The sequence below is a fragment of the Pecten maximus genome, chromosome 16 (assembly GCF_902652985.1).
Source record: "Pecten maximus chromosome 16, xPecMax1.1, whole genome shotgun sequence".
NCBI lineage: Eukaryota > Metazoa > Mollusca > Bivalvia > Pectinida > Pectinidae > Pecten > Pecten maximus.
This window is the reverse complement of record NC_047030.1, coordinates 34,839,743-34,853,999: the sequence shown is the minus strand read 5'-3', so window position 1 is coordinate 34,853,999 and position 14,257 is coordinate 34,839,743. Positions and strand designations below refer to the sequence as shown.

Sequence of the window (14,257 nt, the reverse complement as noted above, 5' to 3'; positions counted from 1 at the left end):
GTGGCCCTTTGAACTTGAGATTTTTTTCTTTAATTTATCCATTTTTGGGGGAATTTTTTCTTTAATTCATCCATTTTTTAAAAAAAAATTCCTTTAATTTATCCATTTTTTACAATTATCAAATATTGATTTCTTCAATGTAGAGATTAATATGTTTTTTCACTTTAGCCGGGTCCTGCCCCTCTCTGCTGAAGAGGCGGGACAATGATAGCTCAGCCAGTTAGAGTGATGTCCTCATAACCTCAGGTGAAGATCTGAAGTTTGTGGTTCAACACTCCCTTACAACCTGTTTCAGTTTGTGTTTCCCTGGAAGCTGAGAAACAGGCCAGTCTGTTTTGTGATTGTATCTTCAGGCAAGACATTCACTGTAATTGCCTTGGATACCATGTGATGGGTCTCCAGTATGATGTTCAATGAGCTAGTCACCAACTACTACAAAGAGACCTGCCTCAAAATGATTCTGGGTGTTCATGGGGTTATAAACCCAGTAAACAAACCAAACAGGCAGGTCGGGCATACAATAATCAGCTCATATAAAATTGAGAGCCAAACCTATCTAAGATTGATGCAAACTGCATTGGATCAATTTTTTTTATTTTCATTTTCTGTAAACTAACAAGGAACCTTTTCTTCTCCAACTTAATCTCGCCTTTCTGTCCCCCGAGGTGTCAAACCCCTCTTTTATACACAATTGATTCCCCTTTTCCAATGACTATGATCCAAACAAATTTATATGAGCAGATTCAATTCAGGGACTCTTGAGAAGTAGAGTTTTAAGACAAAAAGTTGACGGATGAAGAAAACAGAGGACTTGGGGGACGCTAGCCAACAAAATGTTATAGACCCACTAGGTCTTTGGATTTTAGCATCAACAAAATGTTAAGACTCGCTAGTCCTTTGGACTTTAGCACTGACAAAATGTTATAGACCCACTAGGTCTTTGGATTTTAGCATTAACAAAATGTTAAGACTCGCTAGTCCTTTTGACTTTAGCGTCATCAAAATGTTATAGACTTGCTTTGAGTCCTTTTGACTTTAGCGTCATCAAAATGTTATAGACCCACTAGGTCTTTGGACTTTAGCGTCGACAAAATGTTACAGACCAGCTAGTCCTTTGGACTTTAGCGTTGACAAAATGTTACAGACCAGCTAGTCCTTTGGACTTTAGCATCAACAAAATGTTATAGACTTGCTAGTCCTTTGGACTTTAGCGTCGACAAAATGTTACAGACCAGCTAGTCCCTTGGACTTTAGCGTCGACAAAATGTTACAGACCTGCTAGTCCTTTGGACTTTAGCATCAACAAAATGTTACAGATTCGCTAGTCCTTTGGACCAAGACAGTTCATTCAGGTGAGGAAATACCTATCAAATTTATCATCGTTCTAACTCGATACCAAGGTGAATGTCCTCATCAGTGATCGCTTGCACTCAGGGCGAGTACATGTACTTTTTATTTTTCATGCTTGATTTTTCCATTTTCCTTTAGAGGCATATTTTAATTTATTATGTTGACAAGTTTGGACAACACATTCTTAAAACAATAGATTCTTGGAAACTTTTGTTTGGAATGCAATGAGTCATATCTAACTTCCGTTTAGTTCAATGCGATTTGTCAATCCTGAAACTTCCTTGAAGGTAAATATCAACAATTTCAAAAAATAACTCTCCTACAGGACAATTTTTTTAATTTTCTTTTTGCATTGAATGATACTTAATATCAATTTTGATAAAATAATACTTCCTGTTTCTGATGAACTTTACCACACAAGAAATTCTGGTAGACCTATCATATGTCTCGCCTATGACACTTATAAGGTACATACTAGGGTAGCTTAAACCAAGTAGTTCAGGTTTAAATAACTGAATTCAGATAGTTATTTAGAGAAACTAAATGCAAAAGTCCAAAGTCAAAGCATCACTATTAGATTTCTAAAAATCATGTGGATCATGAAATTTTGATTGATGAAAAGTGCACCATATCTAATTTTGATAAAATGTCCACTATACCTTATTTGGGTAAAGATGCTAATTACAAAATATATACTTTTTTCATGAATTTTCAGGATCAAATCTGGAGAAAGTAGTTTAAATCCAACATTATTTTAATCTGGAATGAGGCCCATTCAGCCCCACTAATCTCTATAGCTAGCCCAGAAAATGATCTGCTGAATGTTGTTTTATTTTTTCCATATTTGACCTCGTAACTTTACAGAATGTCCCTCAATAAGGGTGGTTCACCTTCACAGCAAATTGTCTCCAATAAATTTGAATCTTGTGACCTTGAAAGTACATTAACTAGTAAATGTTTACAGCAGTATAATTACGACTTTATTTAACCCACCTAGATATTGGACAGTCAATTTAAATTATTTAAACAGAATTGAAAGTTCTTTTCCTTGTAGCAATTTGAAGCATATGATATATACATATATTATACCTCATTCATTTAAGTGCCTATTTGAGTCTAGTAGTTGCTCCGGTCCATATATAGTATATGGCCCGGAGTCAAGGGCCGAAGTCCTTGACTCCGGGCCGACACTATATGAAAATGACGTCATAATACCAAGTTGACGTCGTCATATTATGACGTCATCATTTCAGACACTGAGCGAAATGGCGTCTGGCAGTGATAGATTTGTTGGTCATATTCGGTATAATATAACAAATATTGCATGTCACTTCGGGCAATATGGGAGCTAGTTTATGGACTGGTCAGTCACCCAAATATATGTATATGGACCTCAGCTTCGCTTCGGTCCATATACATATATTTGGGTGACTGACCAGTCCATAAACTCCAGGTGAGGTCCATATACATATATTTGGGTGACTGACCAGTCCATAAACTCCCATATTGCCCTCAGTGCCATGCAATATTTGTTAAATACATACACCCATTAGACCTTAGATACATTAAACACAGAACATGCCCATTAGGTAAATATCGGTTCATCTCTCACTGTCACCATGAAGTGTCACTGCCACTCCAACATTTGTCAAATCCATCACTTCACCATTCCATCAACACTTCGTAAGCTTTGAAATTACACCAACAAGCATTACCAGAAGTCTGTTACTAGAACAACTTTGTAGTTGATCTGGGTCATTTATACACAAATACTAAACTAATGTTGATTGCCACTTAATTAAATTTTCAGAGAAGGCTGGTTAGGTTTATTCATGAATGTAAATTGTGTAAGCCTTCATTTCAGCATACTACATGACCCAATATCAGGTCTGGAAAGTCTCCTGGCTATCGATAAATCATCTTTTAAAGATTTTAACATATTTGACCCCTGTGTGTGACCTTGAATGTAAGTACAGTGTATAGGTTATTTATTTGAACAAACTTGGTAGCCCTTTACAAAAGCATACAACAGGCCCAATATCAACTAGATCTGCCTCTTGGTAATTCAGAATAAGTCGTTTAAAGATTTTAGCCCAATTGACCCTTGTGACCTTGAATATTGATCAAGGTCATTCATTTGAACAGACTTGATAGTCCTTCAAACAAGCATGCTTCAAGCCCAATATCAGGTCTGTAGGCCACTTGCTTAATTAGAAGAATTTGTTTAAAGATTTTAGCCCAATTGACCCCTGTGACCTTGAATATTGATCAAGGTCATTCATTTGAACAGACTTGATAGTCCTTCAAACAAGCATGCTTCAAGCCCAATATCAGGTCTCTAGGCCACTTGCTTAATGAGGAGAATTTGTTTAAAGATTTTAACATATTTGACCCCTGTGACCTTAAATGAAGGTCAATACCATTAACTTGAACAATCTTGATAGCCCTTCATCCAAGAAGCTTTATGCCCAGAATCAGGTCTATATAGGCCTTTTGGTTATTGAGAAGTTGAAAACGTAAATTGTTCACGAACATACAACGGACGTTACACGACGACCGACAAAAAGGCGATTACAATAGGTCACTTGAGACAGGGTAGGTGACATAAAATGAATGTGAAAAAATATCATGGCCATCAGATACAATGTGCACCTGTATAAACATATCTTTTTTCAAGTACAGGATCTGATAGATCAAGTAGCAACTTCACAAACTGATTTTTTAAACCCAACCATTTATTCCAACCAACAGTTAGTGAGATCAGTCTATATGATCAGTCTATCATGTAAGAAATAGTTCTAATAAATTACAAACAAAAAGCAAAACAAAAAAAAAAAAAAAAAAAAACTATCATATGTGCCATAATCAGGCTTGAACAAAGTCATATGGGGCCAATAAAAATAGGGAGTCTCCCTCAAAAACAGGAAAGGACCGCAAAAATGGAATAGCTTCAGTGATTTCCCATGGGACTCACTCTAATTCTGAGTACACATGTACTCACCATTTCTCTCAGTATTGGAACTCATAAAAATGTTGGAAATCCTCATAAATGTGTGTGTTGAGTGAAAAAAGTACATGTACTTAGAAGTAGACTTTAGATTATCCCCTTGATACACCGATCAGGTGGTCAGCGTTCACTCCTGAAAGCCATTCCTCAGTTTACCAGTACATGTATCTCATCCATCTTTAGTTCACACCACAACTGGAGCACAGCCATTTTGACTTTATTGTGGTTTATAACTAAATCTAAATGTTTAATTATAGATGAAATTATAATTAATTTTTCTTTGTTTTCATGGTAAATACTCAAATGTGATTGGTCGAAAAATTCTTTTCATTCTTCTATGAAAGAAGTTCCGAGAATGGCGCGAAAAATGTGACGTCAAAATACGACAATTGACGTTGCGTATTGATTTGAGAAAAAGAATCCCATTTAAAACCAGTAAAATTGTACATAAAACATGTTTTAAATTAGAAAATCATTTTCAAAAATTAATTATAAGCGTTGATGTCAATTTTTTTTAGTTTCATCGGGGTATGAAACAAATTTTGTTTGCAAACTTCTGTAAGAATCCGCTACGCGCATTCATACAGTTTGCAAACAAAATTTGTTTCATACCCCGATGAAACTAAAAAAAAATGACATCAATGCTTAAAACAATCAAACAATGTGACTTCGGCTCGCATTTATAATCCAAACTCCTCTCTATATTCAGACTAAAATCCGTTCAAATAGTCACCAATCTCCCGACTGATAGAGAGAAGATAAAATGTGACATAAAGCAGATAAAAAATTATATAAAGCAGATCCAAACGTGATATAAAGCAGATCAAACATGATATAAAGCAGATCAAATGTGATATAAAGCAGATCAAATGTGATATAAAGCAGATCAAATGTGATATAAAGCAGATCAAACGTGATATAAAGCAGACCAAACATGATATAAAGCAGATCAAACGTGATATAAAGCAGATCAAACGTGATATACAGCAGATCAAATGTGATATAAAGCAGACCAAACGTGATATAAAGCAGATCAAACGTGATATAAAGCAGATCAAATGTGATATAAAGCAGACCAAATGTGATATAAAACAGACCAAACATGATATAAAGCAGATCAAACATGATATAAAACATACCAAACGTGATATAAAGCAGATCAAACGTGATATAAAACAGACCAAACGTGATATAAAGCAGATCAAACGTGATATACAGCAGATCAAACGTGATATAAAGCAGATCAAATGTGATATAAAGCAGACCAAACGTGATATAAAGCAGATCAAACGTGATATAAAGCAGATCAAATGTGATATAAAGCAGATCAAACGTGATATAAAGCAGATCAAACATGATATAAAGCAGATCAAAGGTGATATAAAGCAGACCAAACGTGATATAAAGCAGACCGAACGTGATATAAAGCAGATCAAACGTGATATAAAGCAGATCAAACGTGATATAAAGCAGATCAAACGTGATATAAAGCAGATCAAATGTGATATAAAGCAGACCAAACGTGATATAAAGCAGATCAAACGTGATATAAAGCAGATCAAATGTGATATAAAGCAGACCAAATGTGATATAAAGCAGACCAAACGTGATATAAAGCAGATCAAACGTGATATAAAGCAGATCAAACATGATATAAAGCAGATCAAACATGATATAAAGCAGACCGAACGTGATATAAAGCAGATCAAACGTGATATAAAGCAGATCAAACGTGATATAAAGCAGATCAAATGTGATATAATGACATCATAATTTATCAGTAGAGGTTCACAAGCTGTATCTGCGAAATAAGCTGTTGCTGCTAGTTGCTGGGATGAATACAGCTGATCCTCTTTAGATCACTTCACTTGACATTAAGCAATATTAGATATGAAAAAGATTATGACATAAGTAGATTGTGACATTAAGCAGATTGTGACATTAAACATAGTATAACATAAAGCAGATTGTGACATTTAGCAGATTGTGACATTAAACAGAGTATGACATTAAGCAGAAAGTGAAATTAAAAGGAATCCACTGGATTTTATAATCTGACATGTAGACTGACCTGTTTGGTGGTTCTAGTGTCCAGATCTTCAGTTGTACTCCTGCTGTAACTATCGTGGTTCTGTTTGACGGGAGAGTGGTACTGGTGATGGCAATAATTCTCTCTGTCTCCTCGTCATCTAGAGTAGACATGTAGTTCCCCTCTGGAAGGTACCGCACTGTCAAAGAAACATTGTATCAATCAGATTTTTTTTTTTTTTTTACATTTTTACTAACATTTATTTTTGTTTGATTGTTTATTTTTGTTTAACGTCCTATTAACAGCCAGTGTCATTTAAGGACGTGCCAGTTTTTGGAGGTGGAGGAGAGCCGGAGTACCTGGAGAAAAACCACCAGCCTACAGTCAGTACCTGACAACTGCCCCACGTAGGTTTCGAACTCTTTTCGAAGGGCTAGTGATAAAGTGTTTTATGTAAGACTACTCATATAGTACATATGTATATATATCATTGGTAGGTTTATACTTACACATGTCATACCTACATACTAAAAGATTTGATTTGACTGTTGATGTACCATCAGAATATGGTTGATTTGTCGGTCATAATTTCCCTTTTAATCTAAATTAAAGTCATCTTTTCTAGATCAAATCTTACTAAACCAGAATTTGATAATCTAATTTATATTAATATGTGTATTAGTTTAATATTTTCCAGCTGACTTTTTTTTTATACTGGAAGGAATAAAAATTTAAGATTTTCCAAATTTAAACTGATGAAATTTAAAAGAAGTAGCTGAGCTTTACATTAGATGATTTACACTAAAGTGGACCAGTGGAAGGGAGGTAGCCATAACTGTTACCAATTTTTGAAGTCAATCTTAATTTAATGTCAGGAAGAAATGTTGTGATATCTGATAAGAACCTAAATCATTTAATACAATTGATCAAAACCATTTTTTTTAGACTTTTTATTCAGAGACTAAGGAAAATGTGAGAAATATCCCTCCTTTAATTTCTGAGATATACAATTACCTGTCAAAATGCAAGATGGCCACCTGTCAGCCATTTTACTTAGATCCAAGATGGCCACCTATCAGTCATTTTACTTAGACACCTAGTAATTTCAATGAAGCAAATATCCTTTCAATTTCATCTATGTAATTAATAACAAACAGTAAAAACCAATAATGGACCTAAAAGTATTGCCTCTCTGCTAACTCAGAGCTTTTTCAGTTAAACATTTTTCAGTGGGTTAACTTCTTTGGCTTTAAGCTGATAGAGCTACGCATAGATTTAAAATAATACAATCCCAGTTATCTGCACAAATTTTTCTTTAATTTAATTTTTTTTAAAGTTTTTCTGCGGTAATACCAAACATGAAGTCTAATGAAGTCTAGATGCATTTTTCATGGATAAATATATAAAAAAAATGAACATTATTTTCTCCTTTGATTTCATTTTCAATATATATATATTTTGAGATCTTAATATTCTGCTCTCAGGAAAAAAAAGGAAAATATTTACCGATATAAATGTTCCCACGGTGTAAGAGTACAGGATTACTTTTATAACACCAACAATGGTGTTAGAGTGTTAGAGTACAAACAAACAACGGTTTGATCACTCCCTAGGTGGCGCCACTCTCAGGTGGCTGTCACATGTACTGTTATTACATGTTTTAACTGTAGGACAGTAATTCCGGAGATCGATGTATACATAACTTGACATAGTACAATTCTCATTTCACTATTATAACATAAAGCCAACATTTTATTAGGTTTTTGTTTTAAGTATAGCGTTTCTAGATTGCAAACGTAGGAATTTTCATTAAGTCAAAAAACAAAATGCCCAATGGTCCTGCATTACTGAAGTGCTTACAACCAGTATCACTATACGGCATCATTTGTTAAAAAGTGTGATCCAGGTCTTTGTCAATTAGGGAGAATTAGGTGATTGTTCAAGACATATTATCATCATTGCGTATTGTCATATGACTGTGATTTTTGCCATTTTCTAATTAATTAGTTGAGATCTCTCTGAGGGGTCTGGATAAAAGTTAAGAAATGTTAACCTGAAAAAGATGAATTCTTTTCAAGAGGTTAACATTACAAATTGATAACCAGGGCTTAATTAACCTGGGCTATAAATAGTAACAGGTAATTTCTTCGAGTCAGGGACTTCAGTATTTTTGGCCAATTACACCAGAGTTTATAATTGCCAATCATCTTGCTGTACCCATTGTAAACAAGATGGCAGACGAAACGATTATCAAGCAAAACAAGAAAGATTTTAACTGGAATTGGGATTATGATCTACAAAATATTATAGTATCAACACAAACAAAAACACCAATATCGGCAAGAAGGTGTTCCAGGAATATCTGGAAAAGAAGGTCATGACGTTAACTTTGAAAATCTAACTGGCAGATGCTGTAGCCTAAAGCTAAAGCTCGTGTCTTTTGTAACTTTTAAAGAATAACTTACTCGTGTGAAATAAATTCCATATCCAACAACCACTTGTGTAAACTACTGGTTCTATGTCAGACTGATCTTTTCTATACTTTAATGATTTGATAACATTGATAGCCTTCATATGGAATCTAAGAGAGATCTCAAAGAAGAATTTTCAGTTAATTAGAAATAACAATGCTAAAAGTCCACTGTCAGTCATGTTTTATTCCGAATTGGACATCTACAGTCAAAATCAAAGATGGCTGTCTGGTCGCCATTTTGTTTTCTGGATTAAAGTAAAAATCAAATGGGCACAAGTAGGGACAAACAGGAACGTAATTTACATGTGAAGTTTGAGAAATAATGCTCCGGTACTTCTCAAGAAATAATGATGACAATTAAGTTAAGTTGGATGACAGAGAGAGGAAGTAGGGCAATTTGATTAGCCCAACATCTGAAGACAGTGGGCTAAAAATGCTGATGTTTAAAATCTTTTGATAATATTCTCATGATGAATTTTCATTTTCAAGGAATCTGGAGAAACATGTTGACAACATGTAGGTATGAATTCCAATCCTTTTCTACCACTGATCCGAAATTCCAGCCTTTTTCATCATCTGTACTAATGCTGACTAAATTGTGTATGGCATTCTGATACCCAGAAGATGCTAAAATTTGATTGAATTATGGTCTTGTATGCAACAAAAAAGGTCAGGAGAGTTTGTTTAATGATTTTGTACCAAAATTAAATTTTCTAGATTTGATCCTCAACTTCTAGCGGATCAAACGCTCTCTTCTTAACTGTAAGAACCGATTTAGATCAACAAGCATCGCTCATCTGGATATTTCGGCAAACAAAGTAAAACCTTAGATTGATAGTACCACATATTATTACAGACATCTTTCCCTCACAGGAACGGTCTCCTAGTGACATGGAGGACGATGCCTTTAAATAACATTTAATTTCCAGGTAGGGCTATCTCATTGTGTATCCAGACACAGGTCAGATCTGATGACAAACGGGGGCGAAAATGTTTACTCATCAAAACAGGAAAATAATCTGTTATCAAACAAAAGTGAAAAACGAACAAGTAATATCACATGTCATTTATTCTGGTTACACTCATTGGGGGTGAAGTTTCATTTCCTTGTAACATGTCCACATGCAAAAATGTAACACATCATTTTGTTTTTCTCACAGTCACATTTCATTACAGAAACATTCCTTAACATCAGACCTTATACCAGAAATCATAAGTACCAGTGAATGTCATATAATTTAGTCGAGAGTTCGCGGCTACCCAATATCGTATAATTTAATCAAGGGTAGAGGCTACCCAATGTCGTACAATTTAAACAAGGGTAGAGGCTACCCGATGTCGTACAATTTAATCAAGGGTAGAGGCTACCCAATGTCGTACAATTTAATCAAGGGTAGAGGCTACCCAATGTCGTACAATTTAATCAAGGGTAGAGACTACCCGATGTCGTACAATTTAATAAAGGGTAGAGGCTACCTGATGTCGTACAATTTAATCAAGGGTAGAGGCTACCCGATGTCGTACAATTTAATCAAGGGTAGATCGAGGCTACCCGATGTCGTACAATTTAATCAAGGGTAGAGGCTACCCGATGTAGTACAATTTAATTAAGTGTAGAGGCTAGCCGATGTAGTACAATTTAGTCAAGGGTAGAGGCTACCCGATGTAGTACAATTTAATCAAGGGTAGAGGCTACCCAATGTCATACAATTTAATCAAGGGTAGAGGCTACCCGATGTCGTACAATTTAATCAAGTGTAGAGGCTACCCGATGTAGTACAATTTAATTAAGTGTAGAGGCTACCCGATGTAGTACAATTTAATCAAGGGTAGAGGCTACCTGATGTCATACAATTTAATCAAGGGTAGAGGCTACCCGATGTCATACAATTTAATCAAGGGTAGAGGCTACCCAATGTCGTACAATTTAGTCAAGGGTAGAGGCTACCCAATGTCGTACAATTTAGTCAAGGTTAGAGGCTACCCAATGTCGTACAATTTAATCAAGGGTAGAGGCTACCCGATGTCGTACAATTTAATCAAGGGTAGAGACTACCCAATGTCGTACAATTTAATCAAGGGTAGAGGCTACCCAATGTCGTATAATTTAATCAAGGGTAGAGGCTACCCAATGTCGTATAATTTAATCAAGGGTAGAGGCTACCCAATGTCGTATAATTTAATCAAGGGTAGAGGCTACCCGATGTCGTACAATTTAATCAAGGGTAGAGGCTACCTGATGTCGTACAATTTAATCAAGGGTAGAGGCTACCCAATGTTGTACAATTTAATCAAGGGTAGAGGCTACCTGATGTCGTACAATTTAATCAAGGGTAGAGGCTACCCGATGTCATACAATTTAGTCAAGGGTAGATGCTACCCGATGTCGTACAATTTAATCAAGGGTAGAGGCTACCCGATGTCGTACAATTTAATCAAGGGTAGAGGCTACCCGATGTCGTACAATTTAATCAAGGGTAGAGGCTACTGGATGTCGTACAATTTAATCAAGGGTAGAGGCTACCGGATGTTGTACAATTTAATCAAGGGTAGAGGCTACCCAATGTCGTACAATTTAATCAAGGGTAGAGGCTACCGGATGTTGTACAATTTAATCAAGGGTAGAGGCTACCCAATGTCGTACAATTTAATCAAGGGTAGAGGCTACCGGATGTACAATTTAATCAAGGGTAGAGGCTACCGGATGTTGTACAATTTAATCAAGGGTAGAGGCTACCCGATGTACAATTTAATCAAGGGTAGAGGCTACCCGATGTCGTACAATTTAATCAAGGGTAGAGGCTACCCAATGTAGTACAATTTAATCAAGGGTAGAGGCTACCCGATGTACAATTTAATCAAAGGTAGAGACTACCCGATGTACAATTTAATCAAGGGTAGAGGCTACCCGATGTACAATTTAATTAAGGGTAGAGACTACCCAATGTCGTACAATTTAATCAAGGGTTGAGGCTACCCGATGTCGTATAATTTAATCAAGGGTAGAGGCTACCTGATGTCGTACAATTTAATCAAGGGTAGAGGCTACCCAATGTCGTATAATTTAATCAAGGGTAAAGGCTACCCAATGTCGTACAATTTAATCAAGGGTAGAGGCTACCCGATGTCGTACAATTTAATCAAGAGTTGAGGCTACCCGATGTCGTACAATTTAATCAAAGGTAGAGGCTAGCCGATGTAGCACAATTTAATCAAGGGAAGAGGCTACCCGATGTCGTACAATTTAATCAAAGGTAGAGGCTAGCCGATGTAGCACAATTTAATCAAGGGAAGAGGCTACCCGATGTCGTACAATTTAATCAAGGGTAGAGGCTACCCGATGTCGTACAATTTAATCAAGGGTAGAGGCTACCCGATGTCGTACAATTTAATCAAGGATAGATGCTTCCCAATGTCGTACAATTTAATCAAGGGTAGAGGCTACCTGATGTCGTACAATTTAATCAAGGGTAGAGACTACCCAATGTCGTACAATTTAATCAAGGGTAGAGGCTACCCGATGTCGTACAATTTAATCAAGGGTAGAGACTACCCAATGTCGTACAATTTAATCAAGGGTAGAGACTACCCAATGTCGTACAATTTAATCAAGGGTTGAGCTACCTGATGTCGTACAATTTAGTCAAGAGTTTAGGCTACCCAATGTCACAGAATTTAGTCAAGGGTAGAGGCTACCCAATGTCGTACAATTTAATCAAGGGTAGAGGCTACCCGATGTCTTACAATTTAGTCAAGGGTAGAGGCTACCCGATGTCGTACAATTTAATCAAGGGTAGAGACTACCCAATGTTGTACAATTTAATCAAGGGTAGAGACTACCCGATGTCGTACAATTTAATCAAGAGTTGAGGCTACCCAATATCGTACAATTTAGTCAAGTGTAGAGGCTACCCAATGTTGTACAATTTAATGAAGGCTACCTCAAGGAGAATTCATCATACTTCCTCCTATACATTCACAGAGTCAACATGTCTCAGTACATTCTGATAAGGTTGTTATAGATAACAATAACTTCTTTATTAAATTACACATACTCAACAATTGATTAATACAAGGAAAAGAAACACCATATTATCAGATGAAACCTTACAGTGAACAAGAGGCCCATGGGGCTTAACAATCCCCAGAATTATGATATATTTTGGCAGATTTGATTCCAATGACCTTAACTTTGAGGTCAATGTCCTTCATCCCAGCATGTTAAAAGCCTACTATAAGATCTCTGGCCATCCTGCTTAATGAGAAGTTATTTAAAGATTATATCATATTTGACCCCTATGACCTTGAATGAAGGTTGTTCATTTGAGCATTCATGATAGACATTCACCCATACATAATGTATAGGCACAGTATCAAGTCTCTGGGCCTCTAGCTTAATATAAAGTCACTTGAAAATTTTAGCATATTTTTACCTCTGTGACCTTGAATAAAGATCAAGGTCATCTTAGTATGCTATAGGCCAAATATCAGGTTTCATGGCCTCTTGCTTAATGAGAAAAAGTAATTTAAATGTTTTAGCATATTTGACCCCGGTGACCTTGAATGAAGGTCAAGGTCATTCATTTGAATAATCTTGATAGCCCTTCATCCCAGCATGATTTAGGCCCAATTTCAGTTCTCCAGGCATCTTGATTATTGAGAAGGAGTCCAATGAAAGTGTAAATTGTTTACGAACTGATGACATATTATGCACGACAACGGACAAAAAGCGATTAGAATGGGTCACATGAGACTTTGTCTCTGGTGACCTAAAACTTTTTACTTTAACATCCGACAAATCACTGAGTCTCATCAACAGAGTAAACAAGTTTTAACCTTCTCATTGAGATTTTAAATATTAAATTTCAAATATCATAGCCCTGGGACTAATACTTTGGAATCATTTGAAGATTTGAAAACATTTGACCCCTGTGACCTCGAAAGAAGGTCAAGTTAATCTTTTTAAATGTACCTATAGGGCAGAACAAAATTCTTAACACTTAGGTGTCACTCGAGTATACAAGGGTAAAGACACATAATTAGATGAGATCCCAGAGGGATCTTGACACCCACTATTGGCCGTTTTTACTGATCTATGTTAGATTGATCTTTTCTCTATTTTTCCCTCCTTTTGCTGAATTCCTCTTAAATCACTTGATAACAGAGGAAATCTTCATATCAAGATTGAGAAATATCCTTCTTGTACAGTACGTCCAAAATGCATACATCATGAATGTCAATCAAAGATGGCTGCACGACTCGTGATTTTTTATATGGAATTTATTTCACACTTGTAAAATTTTTTTTTAAGTCACAAAAGACACTCGCTAAAGCTCGTGTCTTTTGTAACTTTAAAAAAACAACTCGAGTGAAATAAATTCCATATCCATCAACCACT

The 14,257-nt window shown here is 35.9% G+C and overlaps 1 protein-coding gene across 3 annotated transcripts in view; it reads right to left on the bottom strand.

Annotated features, from left to right (window-relative positions):
* Positions 1–6,607, bottom strand: part of LOC117345035 — a 76,523-nt gene extending 69,916 nt beyond the window's left edge. For 2 of the 3 annotated variants that reach the window (XM_033907965.1, XM_033907964.1), the window contains exon 1: positions 6,429–6,607. In XM_033907965.1, coding sequence (XP_033763856.1) covers positions 6,429–6,559 — 131 coding nt within the window. In that variant the 5' untranslated portion in view covers positions 6,560–6,607. The remainder of the gene's footprint in view (positions 1–6,428) is intronic. The other variant, XM_033907963.1, reaches the window with a different exon arrangement.
* Positions 6,608–14,257: the final 7,650 nt, after the last annotated feature.